The sequence below is a fragment of the Sapajus apella genome, unplaced genomic scaffold (assembly GCF_009761245.1).
Source record: "Sapajus apella isolate SASKATOON/1434 unplaced genomic scaffold, GSC_monkey_1.0 scaffold172, whole genome shotgun sequence".
In the NCBI taxonomy this organism is placed as follows: Eukaryota; Metazoa; Chordata; class Mammalia; order Primates; family Cebidae; genus Sapajus; species Sapajus apella.
In genome coordinates this window covers 1,316,411-1,334,090 of record NW_022437112.1, presented here as the reverse complement: position 1 = coordinate 1,334,090, position 17,680 = coordinate 1,316,411, and the positions used below count along the sequence as shown (strand labels likewise).

At 46.4% G+C, this 17,680-nt stretch overlaps 1 protein-coding gene across 2 annotated transcripts in view; it reads right to left on the bottom strand.

Annotated features, from left to right (window-relative positions):
* The window catches only part of DHRSX (dehydrogenase/reductase X-linked), a 199,933-nt gene that overhangs the window by 146,254 nt on the left and 35,999 nt on the right, over positions 1-17,680 (bottom strand). For both annotated transcript variants that reach the window (XM_032267781.1, XM_032267780.1), the window contains exons 2-3: positions 10,783-10,890; positions 5,135-5,203 (exon numbers count right to left, since the gene is read on the bottom strand). In XM_032267781.1, coding sequence (XP_032123672.1) covers positions 5,135-5,203; positions 10,783-10,890 — 177 coding nt within the window. The remainder of the gene's footprint in view (positions 1-5,134; positions 5,204-10,782; positions 10,891-17,680) is intronic.

Here is a 17,680-nt window from a genome sequence, read left to right as displayed (position 1 = left end):
TTTTTTTTTTTTTTTTTTTTTTTTTTTTTTTTTGAGACAGAGTGTCTGTCTCCCAGGCTGGAGTGCAGTGGCACCATCTCGGCTCACAGCAACCTCCGCCTCCTGGGTTCAAGTGAGTCTCCTGCCTCAGCCTCCTCAGTAGCTGGGACTACAGGCGCCTGCCACCACGCCCCGCTAATTTTTGTGCTTTTAGTAGAGACAGGATTCCACCGTGTTGACCAGGCTGGTCTCAAACTCCTGACCTCAAGTGATCTGCCCGCCTCAGCCTCCAAAAGTGCTGGGATTACAGGCGTGAGCCGCTGCGCCTGGCCACTGTTAGCTAGTTTTGAATAGATATGAAGTATTGCTGACTGTGGTCACCCTTTTGTGCTACCGAATACTAGATCTTACCCATTCTATCATTTTTTTTGTACTTATTAACCATCTCCACTGCACACCCCATCTTCCCACCATCTTGCGAGATTTTTAAACCTTTTAAACAGCTGCAGAGAGCCCAAACCATTCTTTTCTACAAGATTGAATTGAAACCCACTGGTATCGATTTGCAAAAAAGGAAGCTAAATTTGTTTAATGGTGTGGACAAACCCTGTCTTCGTTATGCTACTTGTCCACAAAAACTGCATTTTAAAGAATTGATGATGGAATATTCTACACAAACTTTTCCAAAACAACAGCAATCATTTGTTACTGCGGCCAGACTCAGTGGCTCACGCCTGTCACCCCAGCAATTTGGGAGGCCGAGGCGGGCGTTTCAGCTGACGGCAAGAGTTCCAGGCCAGCCTGGCTAACCTGGCAAAACCCCGTCACTACTAAAAGTACAAAAAATCAGCCGGGCGCCGTGGTAGGAGTCTGTCATCCCAGCTACTCAGGAGGCTGAGGCAGGAGAATCACTTGAACCTGGGAGGTGGAGGTTGCAGTGAGCCGAGATCACACCACTGCACTCCAGCCGGATGACAAGAGTGAAACTCTGTCTAAAAAAAAAAATATATATATATACATATATATGTGTATATATATATATATACACATATATATATGTATATATATATGTTATTGGTCAAAATTTATGTTGTCCAAATGTGAAACATTTTCGGGATCTAATAAAATTAACGTGTGATTATAAATCATTGTTTCTTGCCTGTCGTTTTGGTTAGGTGGATCACGTAAGTGATTTTTTGTGAAGTATTCCTTATACAGTTTTGCAGTCATTCAGATTAAAAGCAGAAAGTCAGGAGAAAAGAACGCCTCATGTGTCAGTTTCCAGAACCTTCTCTTTGGGCTCCATATTGATGGCTGAATGCATTTGGGACAGCAGTAAATCTGCCACTTGAATGTGCTGGGAATCCTTTAATGGCTTCAGAAGAATGCAGATGCCAAGGCCCCCCCCCCCCCCCCCGAAGAAAGCAGATGCCAAGGCCCCACCCCCACCCCCAGAGGCCCCGATTCACAGGTGGTACCTGGGAGCTTGCATTTCTCATCTGCTGTCCAGAAATGCTGAGGTTACAGGCCCTGAAAAGGTACTTTGGGATTCACTGTGTCAGAAAATGCCACTCTGGGCCGTGCACGGTGGCTCGCGCCTGTAATCCCAGCACTTTGGGAAGCCGATGTGGGCAGATCACGAGGTCAGGAGATCGGGACCATCCTGGCCAACGTAGTGAACGTATTTTTCGTCTGTACTAAAAATAAAAATAAAAATTAGCTGGGCATGGTGGCACACGTCTCAGCTACTCGGGAGGTTGAGGCAGGAGGATCACTTGAACCCGGGAGGCAGAGGTTGCAATGAGCTGAGATCATACCACTGCACTCCAGCCTGGCGACAGAGCAAGACTCCATCTCCCATCCAAGTACTAACCAGGCCTGACCCTGCTTAGCTTCCAAGATCAGACGAGATCGGGGTCGTTCAGGGTGGTACGGCCGTAGATGAGACTCCATCTCAAAAAAAAAAAAAAAAAAAAAAAAAAAAAAAAGGGAAAAAGAAAATGCCACTCCTTTGAACTGCTGCAAATGAGGTAGGGCCAATGTGGCAGAGAATGGCAGGGAATGGGATTTACTGTCACGGAAACCAATCCTTTTGCCCCAAGGGAGATCCTACTGAGAAGGAAATGTCTCACCAGCCCGCTGCAACTTCCTGATATTGTATACCGGGCTGGGCTCTGGCTGAGGGGAAACCCCCACGTGTGTGTTCCTGAAAATCAAAGAGATCCAGCAATGCTGGCATGACGTTCCAACACACCCCAGCCCTTGACAGAGAAAACAGGTATTTCACAGCAGCTTCAGGCAGACCAGGAGGAGACGTGTGCAAAGGCGGTGACCAGGCTCCGCTCCGGGCAGGGTTCATTTCACTCGCATGGCTTATGACAAAGAATCAAAACGGGCCACGCACAGTGGCTCACACCTGCGATCCCAGCACTTTGGGAGGCCGAGGTGAATGGACGGCCGCTTCAGCCCAGGAGTTCAAGACCAGCCTCGGCAACAAGGCGAAACCCCAACTCTACAAAAATTAGCTGAGTGTGTGGCTGCACACCTGTGTTCCCAGCTACTGGGGAGGCTGAGGCAGGAGAGTCACTTGGGCCTGGGAGGCCAAGGTTGCAGTGAGCCAAGATAACACCACAGCACTCCAGCCTGGGTGACAGAGTGAGACTCTATCTCAAAAAACAAAGAAACAAAGAATCACTCATAAGTGGGAGTTGAACAATGAGAACGCATGGACACAGGGAGGGGAACATCACACACTGGGGCCTGTCAGGGGCTCGGGGGCTAGGGGAGGGACAGCAGGGGGTGGGGGGATTGGGGAGGGAGAGCATTAGGAGAAATACCTAATGTAGATGATGGGGGGATGGATGCAGCAAACCACCACGGCACGTGTATACCTGTGTGACAAACCTGCGCGCTCTGCACATGTGCCCCAGAACTTAAAGTATAATACATAAATTAAAAAATAAAATAACAAATAAATTTTATCATGTGGAAGAAAAAAATAAAGAATCCAAATACACCCATCCCCTGCTTTGTGGGAATTCTCAATACACCATCTCAAATTAAAACAGCCGAAGAGGTGACATGCATTTTTTTTTAGCATAAGGTACCACACACATACATTGCTCAGAAACGTACTTAGCATGCGTGTGGCCCAACAGGTATGTAAAAAGGTGTTTATATGAAAAGGTACTCAGCATCACGAACCATCAGGGAACTGCAAATCAAAACCACCAGCACTATCATCTCACACCGGTTAAAATGGAGATCGTCAGAATGGTATTTCTGTTTTTGTTTTGTTTTTGAGATGGAGTCTCCCTCTGTCACCCAGGCTGGAGTACAATGGCGCCATCTCAGCTCACTGCAACCTCCACTTCCTGGGTTCAAGCAATTCTCCTGCCTCCTGAGCAGCTGGGATTACAGGCACCTGCCACCACGCCCGGCTACTTTTTGTATTTTCAGTAGAGATGGGGTTTCATTATGTTGGCCAGGCTGGTCTCCAACTCCTGACCTCAGGTGGTTCGCCTGCCTCAGCCTCCCAAAGGGCTAGGATGACAGGTGTGAGCCATGGTGCTCGGCCAGAACGATGATTTTGATACTTGATCATAAGTGTCGGGAGAGTGTAGAGAAAAGGGGCCTCGTACACCATGGGTGGGAATGTCAGCTAGGACAGCCAGTATGAAAACCACTATGGAGGTTCCCCAAATAATTAAAAATAAGAGCAGCAAATAATTCAGCAATCCCATTACTGAGCATGGACTCAAAGCAAATGAAATCAGTGTGTCAAAGAGACACCGGCATGCCTATGTACACTGCAGTACTATTCACTGGAGCCAAGATATGGAAACCACTTAGCTGTCCAACGACAGATGAAAGGAAAAGGAAAATATAGTATCTGCTACAGTGGACAAAATGAAATAAAAAAGAAGGAAATATAGTATCTATATACAATGGAATACTATGCAGCCATGAAAAGGAAATCCACTCTTCCCCAGCAACATGGACGGAACTGGAGGCCATCATCCTGAGTGAAACAACTCAGAAACAGAAAGTCAAATACCGGTGTTATTACTTATAAGTGATAGCTAAATAATGCGCCCACATGGACAGAGAGTAGAATAACAGATATTGGAGACGCCGAAGGTGGGAGGGTGGAAGAGGGGCGAGGGATAAGAAATTACCTCTTGGAGCAGGGCACGGTGGCTCACGCCTGTCATCCCAGCACTTTGGAAGGCTGAGGCAGGCAGATCACCTGAGGTCAGGGGCTAGAGACCAGCCTGGCCAACACAGTGAAACCCCATCTCTACTAAAAATACAAAACTCAGTCAGGCATGGTGATGGGCACCTGTAGTCCCAGCTACTCAGGAGGCTGAGGCAGGAGAATCGCTTGAACCCAGGAGTTGGAGGTTGCAGTAAGCTGTTATCGTGCCATTTGCACTCCAGCCTGGGCAACAAGAGTGAAACTCTGTCTCAAAAAAAAAAGGAAAAGAAAAAAAGCAAAGATGAAAAGAAATTACCTGTCAGGTACAACGTACATCATTCAGCACTAGTCATACTAAAGCCCAGACCTCTCCACTGCATTATCTATCCACGTAACAAAACTCTACTTGTACCCCTAAATGTATACACATGAAAAATAATCAATAAATACAAGAAAATGGCATTTCGAACCTGGAAGGATACTAGAATAGAAGTTGTGTGCACACCTTCCCTTCCGCAGTTTGAACAGGCAGAAGGCGCACACCCAAATTTGCTCTAGCACCTGGTCAAAGATCTTAGGGCAAACACGTTCCTCCTGTTTGATATGTCTTAAGGCCAGAACTCCCCACCCGCAGAGGCATCTCCTGGCAGGTGGCCTGAGGTCAACGAGAAGGTAAAATGGCTCCTGATCCGCATGGAACACACATCTGAGTAAGAGCGCAGGCCCCCAGCACATCCCAACATGCTTTTCCTAGCAGGCTTTGGAGCTGAGCGATGCTATGTTCACCTTGCGTTTACCATTTCCTTCTGTATGATGGGACTAGAAATCCCCGAAACAGGAGTGCGAAAAGCTGAGACCTCTCTCCCGAATGCCGCTTGGCACACGAGAGAAACTCGGCCATGAACCGCTCAAACCACCTGTCCCAAGAGAAAAACCCACTGCAGCATCTCCCGATACCTTTGACGTTCAGCGTTTCTTCTTTTAGTTCTCTTACAGCTTCCTCGGCTTTGCTGTTATTATTTCCAGCTAAAAGGGAAAAAAGGAAAAGGCACAGTGGCTTGTAGAGTCATCCAGAAACTACTAACTGCACAAATAAAAAAAAAAAAGAGAGAGGTTTTTGAGGGATGTATAACACCGTTGTGAAATGTGTCTTTGATGGGTTTTCCCTTGGCCCTAGCGTTTAATTTGACAGGCATTTTGCCAGAATAAAGCTATCCATTGAAGACCCATTTTTTTAAGCCTGCATCGGCAAAAAGTGCAAATGCACTTGACATTCTACTTTTAAATAATGACAGTGATGCGGGAACCCTGCTGTCATAATTTGCATGTGAGAACCATGAAGAGCGTAAGGTTTAAAATGTGCATTAAAACGTCAGGATGGAAACAGCATTTTCGAGGGGGCTTTTGCTCTGGGAACACCCCTGTGTACACTGGCAGACTGTGCCACGAATGTGACCACAGGCCATGGCTCCTACTTCGCGCTAAGGATTGCTCATTCCCCTCTCCGCAGCACCATGACATTCTGCAACTGCGGTTTCAGGAACACGCCTTTAGATGGATGCAAACGGGCGTTTTGCCTAGAAGGTATGTTACAGCTCAAATAAAGACTAGGAAACCCAGGGTGAAACAACATCAGTTAGGCTTCTTGTTTGTTTTTGGTTTTTTTTGGATAGAGTCTCACTCTATCACCCAGGCTGGAGAGCAGTGGCGTGATCTCAGCTCACTGCAACCTCCGCCTCCCCAGTTCAACTGATTCTCCTGCCACAGCCTCCTGAGTACCTGAGATTAAGGTGCCCACTGTTACACTTGGCTAATCTTTTATGTGTATGTATATACGCCAATATTTATATATGTGTATATATGTAATATATACACACTTGTATGAATATGTATGTATATGTGTATATATATTTATATGTATTTATAAAATTATAGATGTACATACATATAACATATATAATATATATGTGTGTGTATATATGATATATAATACATACTAATATAATACATAATATATTGTATATATACATATATATACATATTTATATAAATATACACGCATGTATAAATATGTGTATATATTTATATATTTACATATTTATATATGTAAATATATATACATTTATGTATTTTAGTATATACACATACACACACACACACACATATATATATATATGTATATATATATGTATGTATGTATTTTTAGTAGAGACTGGGTTTCACTATGTTGCCCCGGCTGGTCTTGAACCCCTGACCTCAGGTAATCCACTCACCTCTGCCTCCCAAAGTGCTGTGGTGACAGGCATGAGCCACCACGCTCGGCCTGGTTTCTTTAATGGCTTAGAAAGTGGACATGCATTGAACCCGAGAGTATGGTTTTATTTTGTCGTCATCATTTTTTCAAATGTCTTTGACCAGAGAGGTCAGATTATAAGGTGTGTCAAAAGGGGCAGCTCTTTGGGGGAAAAGAGCTTGGCAAATTCTTCCTCCTTGGGCCTGATCACTCATTAACCTGCTGGCATCACATGGTGTCAGCGGCGTTCCAGGGTGAGCCAAGCCCAAAACTCCCTTTTGGGGCGAGTCATGGGGCAGCACTGAGAGAAGGGTATTTAAAGGCATCAGACTCAGAACCATAGCAAGTGTTTAAACACACGAGACTCAGAACCATAGCGGGTATTTAAACACACGAGGCTCAGAACCATAGCAGGTATTTAAACACACGAGGCTCAGAACCATAGCGGGTATTTAAACACACGAGGCTCAGAACCATAGCAAGTGTTTAAACACACGAGGCTCAGAACGATAGCGGGTATTTAAACACACGAGGCTCAGAACCACAGCGGGTATTTACACACACGAGGCTCAGAACCACAGCGGGTATTTACACACACGAGGCTCAGAACCACAGCGGGTATTTAAACACACGAGGCTCAGAACCACAGCGGGTATTCAAACACATGTGTAGATCATCGTTTTCTGGTGGAGATTTAATGCATGCGATGCTGTGGAAATCTCATTTTTTCCTTATATATTCTATCTGCATGTCAGCTGATCCGATTCATAATGTGAGGACTTTTAGCCTACGCGATGAGGCATTGAGGGGTCCAGCCCTTCAAGGCACAGAAAGGCTCCGCGCTCAGACCTGTCAGCAGATCAGACTCGTGCTCTTACCCTTGAGGCTTTTTAGCTTTTGCAAAGGTGTTCCAGGCCCAGAAAAGGCTCTGTCCTGAACAGGAAGATAAGGAAGAACTGAGATGAATTTGTCTTGAAATGTGCAATCCAAAGCACTGTTTATGCTCCATGATCAGCTTTCCATAAATTACAGCAAGGGAAAGAAGGAATGGGAGAAAGAAAGACTTAATCAGTAGTGGGCACTGTTTTTGGAAAATTTTAAGTGAACATGATCCTACATATCTAAAACCAGACGTTGGCCAGGTGCAGTGGCTCACGCCTGTAACCCAGCAATTTGGGAGGCTGAGGTGGACAGATGACAAGGTCAGGAGTTCGAGAGCAGCCTGGCCAACATGGTGAAACCTCATCTCTACTAAAAATACAAAAATTAGCCAGGCATGGTGGCACACGCCTGTAATCCCAGCTACTCAGGAGGCTGAGGCAGGAGAATCTCTTCAACCTGGGAGGTGGAGGTTGCAGTGAGCCGAGATCGCAGCACTGTACTCCAGCCTGGGTGACAGAGCGAGACTCTGTCTCCAAAAAATAAATAAATAAAACCAGCCCTACGGTATGATGTTTATAAAAGCAGACACCATAAAATCTATCATTAAAAGCAAAGGGTGGCCATGCATAGTAGCTCACACTTGTAATCCCAGCACTTTGGGAGGCCAAGGTGGGAGGATCACTTCAACCCAGGAGTTCAAGACAAGCCTGGGCAACATAGTGAAACCCTGGTATCTCCAAATCCATTTTAGTTTTATTTTTTGTTTTGGTTTTTGTTTTTTGAGAGGGAGTCTCACTCTGTCACCCAGGTTGGAGTGCGGTGGTGTGATCTTGGCTCACTGCAACATCTGCCTCTCGAGTTTAGTGACTTCTCCCACCTCAGCCTCCCACCACCAAGCCTCGATAACTTTTGCATTTTTAGTAAAGCTGGGGCTTCGCCACGTTGGCTAGCCTGGTCTTGAACCCCTAATCTCAAGTGATCCACCTGCCTTGACTTCTCAAAGTGGTAGTATTAAAGGCGTGAGTCACCATGTCCAGCCAGCAAAATAATTTTTTTTTAATAGCTGGGGCCGGGCATGGTGGCTCAGGCCTGTAATCCCAGCACTTTGGGAGTCTGAGGCGGGTGGATCACCTGAGGTCAGTAGTGCGACGCCAGCCTGGCCAAAAGGGCGAAAACCCGTCTCTACTAAAAATCCAAAAATAAGCCGGGCATGGTGGTGCACGCCTGTAATCCCAGCTACTCGGTAGGCTGAGGCATGATTTGCTTGAACCCGAGAGGGAGAGGTTGCAGCAAGCCGAGATCGCACCATTGTACTTCAGCCTGGGTGAGAGAGCAAGGCTCTGTCTCAAGGAAATAATAACAATAAATCAATCAAATGAGCTTGGCATGGCAGTGCGTGCCTGTAGCAGCAGCTGCTCGTGAGACTGGGGCAGGAGGATTGCCGGAGTCCAGGAGTCTGAGGTTGCAGTGAGCTATGATTATATCACTGCACACCAGTCTGGGCTGACGGAGCAGCATCCTGTCTGGAATGAATGAATGAATAAATGAATGAATGAAATGCAGATGGTGTCGAGAGTGGGCATAAGACACATTAAAGCTTTTATGTTTCAAAGGTCACCTCCACACATCATTTAGGCGAGACCCCCTCGCATCCCCCAGCTTCCTGGTCTCCACCTCCTACCTCCCCTCCACTCCGGATGGGAAGGAGGGTGAAAAAGAAATAAAATACCGAAGAGCTTGAATCTGTGGTCAGGGGACTTCCTGACGCCACTGACCAGGCCATGAAGAGGCCCAGGGACTGGGAAGAGGACAGGGTTTTCGGTTCTCAGCATCTCTGCTATCTATAAGCCTTGAAAGAGTTGCCACCAGCCGGAGCCCGGTGCTGGGTCTCGTCCTCCACGTCTGCACGACTCACACCCACTCTGCCACCTGATAATTTACTGCCTTTGTGTTGTCCCTGTAAGCCCCCTCCCTTGCCTGTTCCCGGTCACGCTGCGTATAAACTAGCAAGTCAATGAAGCCAAAACATTGTGAGGTCTGACGTCCAGCTAATGGACAATGACATAGTTTTGCCTCAGTTTCCCCTTCAGCGTTGTAAGCCTATAAACGGGGAAACAAGCTCCTTCTCGGGAAGCTTGGTGAATGAGGCTTTAGCCCTCCCGCAGCTCCCAGCGGAATAAAAAGCCACTTCCTTCCTCAGCTCGGTGTTGGAGAGGTCTGTTTCCTGCCACTCCTGCTTTAAAGCTAGCCACTCGAGTGACACTTCCCCAGCTATGCAACTGACCGGGAACGCCGAGCATCGTAGAATGGGTTATCTGAACTGTCCTCATTGTCCCAGTTGAAGGAAGACCTGAAGAGGTCACGCTTAAAGAGGAGTCAGAGATCACGAAGAGCTTTTAGAGAGATGTTCAGAAACAGCAGAAATCACACATTGAGTATCTATAGGGCATAGGTGCAGAGAAAGCAAGAATGCCACAAAATTGTTCAGATTCTGTTACGAGCTTGTGTTTGAACAAAATTCTCAAATTGAAGTCCTTAACCCCAGGACCTCAGAACGTGACTGTTTGGAAATAGGGTTTGTAAAGTGGTGACCAAGGTGAGATGAGGTCACTAGCTAGGCCCTCATCTAATAGAACTGGGGCCCTTATAAGAAGGGCATATGAGGACACAGACATGCACAGACAGACGGCCCCGTGAGGACGCGGGGGGAAGACGGCACCTCCAAGCCCAGGAGCGAGGCCTCAGGAGGAGACAGCCCTGCCCACACTGTGAATTCAACCTCCAGAATCGTGAAAAATTAATTTTGGCTTTTTAAACAACCTCCAGTCTCCTTGAGATACTTCGTTAGAGCCCCCACTAGGAAACTAATAAAGATATGTTGTTTTTTTCCCCGTAAATCACGTGAAAACAACACAGCATCAATATAGAAGCAGAGCATGCATCTATTCCCAAGAGGGCACTACACCTGCCTGTGTTTTCCAGGTTTAAATATCACCCTGATGAGGTTCCTGGATCTGAATTGTTATATGTAAATCTACGTTTGCATACATCTCTAAATGAACAACCGAGTCGCTCACATGAGGTATACAGCACAGCTAACTGCCAGGCGTGGTGGCTCACACCTGTCATCCCAGCACTTTGGGAGGCCGAGGCAGGCAGATGGCTTGAGCTCAGGAGTTCGAGACCAGCCTGGCCAGCATACTGAAACACCGTCTCTACGAAAAATACAACAATTAGCCGGGCGGGGTGGTGCATGTCTGTAAACCCAGCTACTCAGGAGGCCACGGTGGGAGATTTGCTTGAACCCAGGAGGCGGAGGTTGCAGTGAGCTGAGATCGCACGGCTGCAGTCCAGCCTGGGTGACAGAGTGAGACCCTGTCTCAGGAAACAGCCAAACAAAAAAAACACAATTTACTGTGAAAGTCCTCACCTATGATCACATGCATGCCGAGTCTCGCCAGATGCTTCGCCGTGGAGTAGCCGATGCCATCTGTCCCGCCCGTCACTATAGCCACACGGTCGGGTTGTGGGGCGAAAACTGAAAAAGAAGAAGAAAAAAAATGGTCCAAGTAAGATTTAAAAGCAAAGCACATATTTGTAAGAATTCAGCCTCAAGAGACCCACGATGCCAAAGGGAGTGATAGTTCAATTATTTCTGTTCCTGTTCCCCTTGAATTCCCACAGGCTGGGGATGCATGAATGTATTAAGGTGGATTAGCCCCGAGTAATGACAGTGCAGAAAAAACACAAAAAAACAAAACAAAACAACAAAAAAAACCACCTCCTGAAGTCCATGTCAGTCCCTGGTAGTCCCTGGCAGGTTCTGGAATACACTGTGAACGTGAGCTGCAGAAAGGTGGGTGGAATGGATACACTGATCCTGAAATAACAACCTCTGCTCTCAGGGCAGCACTGAGCAGGACACGTTTGTTCATTTGTGTTTTAAAACGTAGACTTCCTCATGATTTCCGTATGGTGGACCCTACAGAGGACGACGCTGCTGTGGAGAAAGTGGCTGAGGGCAGCTGCATGGTGAGGTGGAGCACGCAGCCCCAGTAAAGAAGAGAGGTGCCGCGTGGGTTCTGGATTGGTGGGTCTGCATATGAAAGACAGGCTCATAAGTGGGTGGGGGGGTTTGCTGGTTTCGGGAGGGGCAGTCTCCCTAGGGCTGACAAGGCCTGGAAGTCAAGCACCAGAACACAGAAAGTAAGAGACGTGGTTCCTACAGGGTGCTTCACAGCTGCTGATATCACAGGTGTCGGGAGATCTCACTTGAATTTCTGGTTAACATAAGTGATCCACATTTTCAGGGGGATTTGTATTTGTTTTACTTCCTTCCATTTGTCCTCCCTTCTGTCCCTCTTTTCTTCCTTCCTCCTTCCTTCTGTTTTTCCTTTCTTCCTTCAGCCCTTCCCTCCCTCTTTCCTTATTTCCTTCCCTCTTTCCTTCCTTTCCTCTTTACTTATTCCCTCTTTCCTTCATCTTTACTTCTTTCTCTCACTTTTTCCTTCATTTCCTTCTCTCACTCTTTCCTTCCTTCTTCCACTCTTTCCTTTCTTCCCTCCTTCTTTCCTTCCTTTCTTCCTCCTTCCGTCCATCTTCCACCCTTCTCTTCTTGTTTTATAAAATATGTGTAGCAGCACCCACACTCTGTGCCCAGCATACAGGGAAACAAATTAGATCAGCATACACATGTTCTCTGCCTCAAGGAGCTTTGGTTCTCCTGGATACGATACCATCCACTTGAAATACACAGATGTGTTTGGCAATAATCTAGAACTTTCCTGATCTCACACCTTCCAGTTATGAATAAGCTTCAAAAGAAAGCTGACGGCTCACTGCAGGCAGACTCAACCTCCGGGGCTCGAGTGATTCTCCATCCTCACCTTCACAAGTAGCCGGGGCTACAGGTGTGAGCCACCACACCCGGGTCATTTTTTACTATTTGTTTTTGTAAAAAATGGGGTCTTGCTGTGTTGCCAAAACCAGCCTTCATCCCCTAGGCTCAAGTGATCCACCCGCCTTGGCCTCCCACAGAGCTGGGGTTACAGGAGTGCACCCTGCCATTTAATTTGTTATTGGAGAACTATCCAGTGTGGTCAAATAACTACAGCAGGTACAAGAACTGTGGAGGGAGAGTGAAAATATGGTTTGCAGATGATATGACGGTATGTCAGGAAAAACCTAACAAAATCAGCATTAAACAAATCCAGGAAGAGAATTCCAGAAGGTGGCCTGACAGGGACTTCAGAGGCAAATATCAATAGCTTCCACAAATACAAAAACCACAGACAACAGAAAAGGCATGAGAAGAGACACTCCTTCTCATAATACAGGAACAACAGGAACAGAAAATGAGCCTTGGTAATCGAGAGCGTGCAAACCTGTCTCAGGAAACAAGCCCCGCTATAAAGACACAGAAGTAGAGCTGAGCCAATGGAAAGACACCCTTGGTCTTGGTGAGAATGTCATGGCACCACGGTGGTGCCCTGGAGGTGCCCGTGGGGACTGAAAACACGCAGTGAGCTGTAACTGCACCACTGCACTGTGGCCTCGGCAATGTAGTGAGACTCCAGTTCAAACACACACACAAACAAAAAAGCGGCCGGGCACGGTGGCTCACGCCTGTCATCCCAGTGCTTTGGGAGGCCGAGGTAGGTGGGTCACCTGAGGTCGGGAGTTCAAGTCCAGCCTGACCAACATGGAGAAACCCTGCCTCTACTAAAAATACAAAAATTAGCCAGGCATGCTGGCGGGCGCCTGTAATCCCTGCTACTCGGGAGGTGGAGGCAGGAGAATTGCTTGAACCTGGGAGATGGAGGCTGCTGTGAGCCGAGATTGTGCCTCTGCACTCCAGCCTGGGCTACAAGCGCGAAACTTCATCTCTAAATAAATAAATAAATAAAAGCATCATGGAGAGCCGCATGGATCCTTGCTGCATCTCTAAGTGCAGCTACAAGAGTTCAGTGTTTTCTTTTTAATTATCCCCTTCCTTCTTGCTGTGTGTTTCTCAAAAGACCCAAACTGGTCAGGCACAGTGGCTCATGCCTGTAATCCCAGCACTTTAGAAGCCCAAGGCAGGCAGATTGCTTGAGCCCAGGAGTTCAAGACCAGTCTAGGCCAAATGGTGAAGCTCTATTTCTACAAAACAAAAAAAGGTACAAAAAAAATGAGCCAGGCATGGTGGCACACGGCTGTCATCCCAGCTACCCGGGAGGCTGAGTTCAGAGGGTCACGCGAGCCTGGGAGGTTGAGGCTGCAGTGAGCTGTGATCACGCCACTGCACTCCAGCCTGCGTGACAGAGCGAGACTGTCTCAAAACAAAACAAAAGATCCAAACTTTGTCCAATCCAGTGTTGACAGACGCCTGGTTTGACTGTCTTTGCTATTCTGAATCATGCTGCGATGAACAGACAGTGTCTTTTTGGAAGAATTACTTATTTCCTTTCGGAATATACCCAGTATTGCTGGTATTGCTGGGTCAAATGATAGAGGAAAATGTGGTGAATCTATTCCGTGGAATACTATGCAGCCATTAAAAAGGATGGAATCATGTGCTTTGCAGACATATAGATGCACATGGAGACCATTATCCTACACGAATTAACACAGAACCAGGAAACTAAATGCCACATGTTCTCACTTATTACTGGGAGCTAAACATCAAAGACACATGGACATAAAGATGGGAACCACATACACTGAGAAATACAGTGGGTGAGGAAGGGATGGGTCAAGGGTTGGAAGACGATCAGGCACTATGCTCACTATCTGGGTGACGGGATCCTTCGCACTGCACACCTCCGCGTCACGCAGGGTACCCAGGGCACAAACCTGCATATCTACCCCCGAATCTAAAATATGAGTTAGAGGGGTGATAAAAACATCTAAACTGATAACCCTCAAAGTCTCCCAATTACCCAAGTCGATAGGCAAATTTGATAAGATCCAATAAAAATGGATCGCAGAATTTCTTTTATGCAAACTGGACGAATTGATTCTAAAATTCCTGTAGGGAAGAAACTTGCCAAGGGGGTGGCAAAGAGGAAAATTCTGTTACATACAAAGACTGAGAACACACCAGCCCTTAAAACATGTGCAAAAGCCTCTGTAATTAGATGGGAGGTGCTGAAGGCATTAACAAAGCAAGGGACAGGGTAGAATTTCCAGAAATAGGCCAACTGCATGTGGAAATTTAGTATGTGACAAAAACGGCAAAGATGGGCGTTTTAATAAGTGGTGTCGGGCAACCTGAAGGCACATTAGGAAGGAGATAAAATTAGATCCAGACCTCACAGCATGCTTCAGAATGAACTCCAAGGCAAAGACAATGTTAAACCATGAGAATAGTACAAGAAAGCATGAATACTTTAACCTCCGCAGAAAGGAAAGGCTTCCGAAGCCAAAATTCAGAAAGATAGTTAGATAAATTTCACCATTTAAAAAAAATCACATGATAAAAAAAACAGGCCAGAGGCAGTGGCTCACACCTGTAATCCCAACACTCTGAGAGGCTGACGTTAGCGGATCACTAAGGCCAGAAGCTCAGGACCAGCCTGGGAAACACAGACAGACCTCATGTTTACAAAAAAAATTTTTTTTAATTCACCAGGCGCAGTGGTGTGTGCCTGTAGTCCTAGCAAGTTGGGCGGCTGAGATGGGAGGATCACTTGAGTCCAAGAAATGGAGGCTGTAGTGAGCCAAGATCATGCCACTGCACTCCAGCCTGAGTGACAGAACAAGACACTTAAAAAAAAAAAAAAATTACATGGGGAAAAACAAAACAAATCTCCATAACCAGAGTAAAATAAATAATGAGCTGGGAGAAAATCTGCACCTTCTGTCAGAAATATTAACACCTAGTTTTCGGATAACTAAAAAGTTCAACTCCAGACAAACCCCAAATATGCTACAGAGAAAAGGGTAAAAATATCAGTTTACATACAGAACAGACCCAAACGGCCCTCAACACATATGTTCTCCTTTATATCTCATAAGAGACATGCTCATTCAGACTATACCGAAATACCTGTTGTTGTTTTTTTTAAGTGGTGAGATGAACATGCAGAACGTGCAGGTTTGTTACATGGGTCTACACGTGCCATGGTGGTTTGATGCACCCATCACCCCATCATCTACATTAGGTACTTCTCTTAATGCTCTTCCTCCCCAATCCCCCCACCCCCTGCTATCCCTCCCCTAACCCTCCCACCCCCCAACAGGCCCCGGTGTGGGATGTTCCCCTCCCTGTGTCCATGTGTTCTCATTGTTCAGCTCCCACCTATGAGTGAGAACATGCGGAGTTTTGTTTTCTGTTCTTGTGTCAGTTTGCTGAGAATGATGGTTTCCAGCTTCATTCATGTCCCTGCAAAGGACATGAACTCATCCTTTGTTATGGCTGCATGGTATTCCATGGCGTCTATGTGCCACAATTTCTTTATCCAGTCTATCCTTGATGGGCATTTGGGTTGGTTCCAAGTCTTTGCTAGTGCAAATAGTGCTGCAATCAACATACATGTGCATGTATCTTTATAGTAAAATGATTTATAATCCTTTGGGTATTCACCCAGTCATGGGATGGCTGGGTCAAATGATATGAAGCATTATCTCTTATCAGATTGAAAAAAATTCCAAAGCATTGGCATCAAGTTTCTCTAATAAGTCTGTGAAGATCAGGCACTCACAGACACGGTAGGTAGGAAGGCAAAATGGCAAAATCCCTATGGGAGTAAGTTGACCAATATCTGTCGCAGTGACACATGTATGTATCCTTTGATCCAGCAAAATCATTTGGGTTGGTTCCAAGTCTTTCTAGGAATCTACCCTCAAGATACAAGGTACACTGCCAGTGTGAACCCCAGATGACTCATTGTACCAGCCTCAGTAGGGGCCTGGAGGAGCAATCTTGGCTACCTCCACGCCGTGAGGTATCGTGGGACGGCCCAGAGTGGCTGAAGCTCCTGTGAAAATTCTCATTTCCTAGCCGAGGCCTGAGTCGATCCACTTGTTATAAAATGTTTCCAATAAGCAGAGGCATCACTGGTGTTTGCTGAGATGACACTCATGAGCACACCATGCTTGCTAATGAAATGAAAGAGATAACCCCACAAAGAAAATGGCAACGGATGCTGCTGGAACAGGGATGCCTCCTCGGAGACTATAGTAATTTATGTTCCCACGGAAAGGCTTGCTGAGATAATGAAGAAATAACCCTATAAAGAAAACGGAACAGAGACACCTGCCCAGAGACCATGACGAGTCTCCCACCCCGATCATGCCTGTCATGTCCCTGGTTTCCAGTCCACCAGAAAAACCACACGCAAGGCTCAGACCACACTAACCCATATAGAGCCACAAAGCAATGGTCCTTCAGAATATCCATGGCACTGGCAGGCACTTGGAATTGATTCTTCTAGAAGGAACTGCTACCTTCCCGAGTTTACTTCCTGGGAATATGTTCTAATATTAATAAACAGGCTGTTCTCTTCTGATGTATTTATGGCTACTAAGGTTTCTACAAATCTTTCCAGAATGCCACTGCAGGCAGGAACATGAGATCAACTCAACCTTCTTTGTACAGATACGAGATCCTGAGGACTCAGTTATCCAAGAGGTAGGAGGGTGGGGGGGTCCCACAATGTGGCAACAAGATGCTCACTTCCCACGGTTCGTGATTCAAACGATGCTTTCACCCCTCACCCACTTACCCTCCATTTGTCCCCGGTTAAAAGCTGGGAAAACACGTTTGGGATGCGTTGTATGCACCAGGAAAGACCATCTGTGTAACGTGAGGACCACTGCATGCTCACATCTTTACATGGATGAAACATGTCACAGCTCTGAGTGTCAAAAACAAAAAGCAGAAAAGGCAGGCAACAGCCTGATCTGTTTTGTTTTTTTGTTTCTCTGGGTTTTTTTTGAGATGGAGTTTCACTCTTGTCACTCAGGCTGGAGTGCAATGGCACGATCTTGGCTCACTGCAAACTCCACCTCCTGGGTTCAAGCAATTCTCCTGCCTCAGCCTCCTGAGCGGCTGGGATTACAGATGCCCGCCACCAAACCCAGCTAATTTTTTTTTTTTTTTTTTTTTTTTTTTTAGTAGAAATGGGGTTTCGCCATGTTGGCCAGGCTGGTCTTGAACACCTGACCTTGTGATCTTGAGTACATGGTTACTCCTCATCTGTCACCTCAAAGCAAGGCAAGGAAGCAAACTTCACAGTTAACACATGATGGACCAGAACACAGGTTCCCAAACATCCCCATTTCACAGCATACATGCTACCCAGAAAATCTGTGCACAGCACTCTAAGCAAAAACAACAACAACAA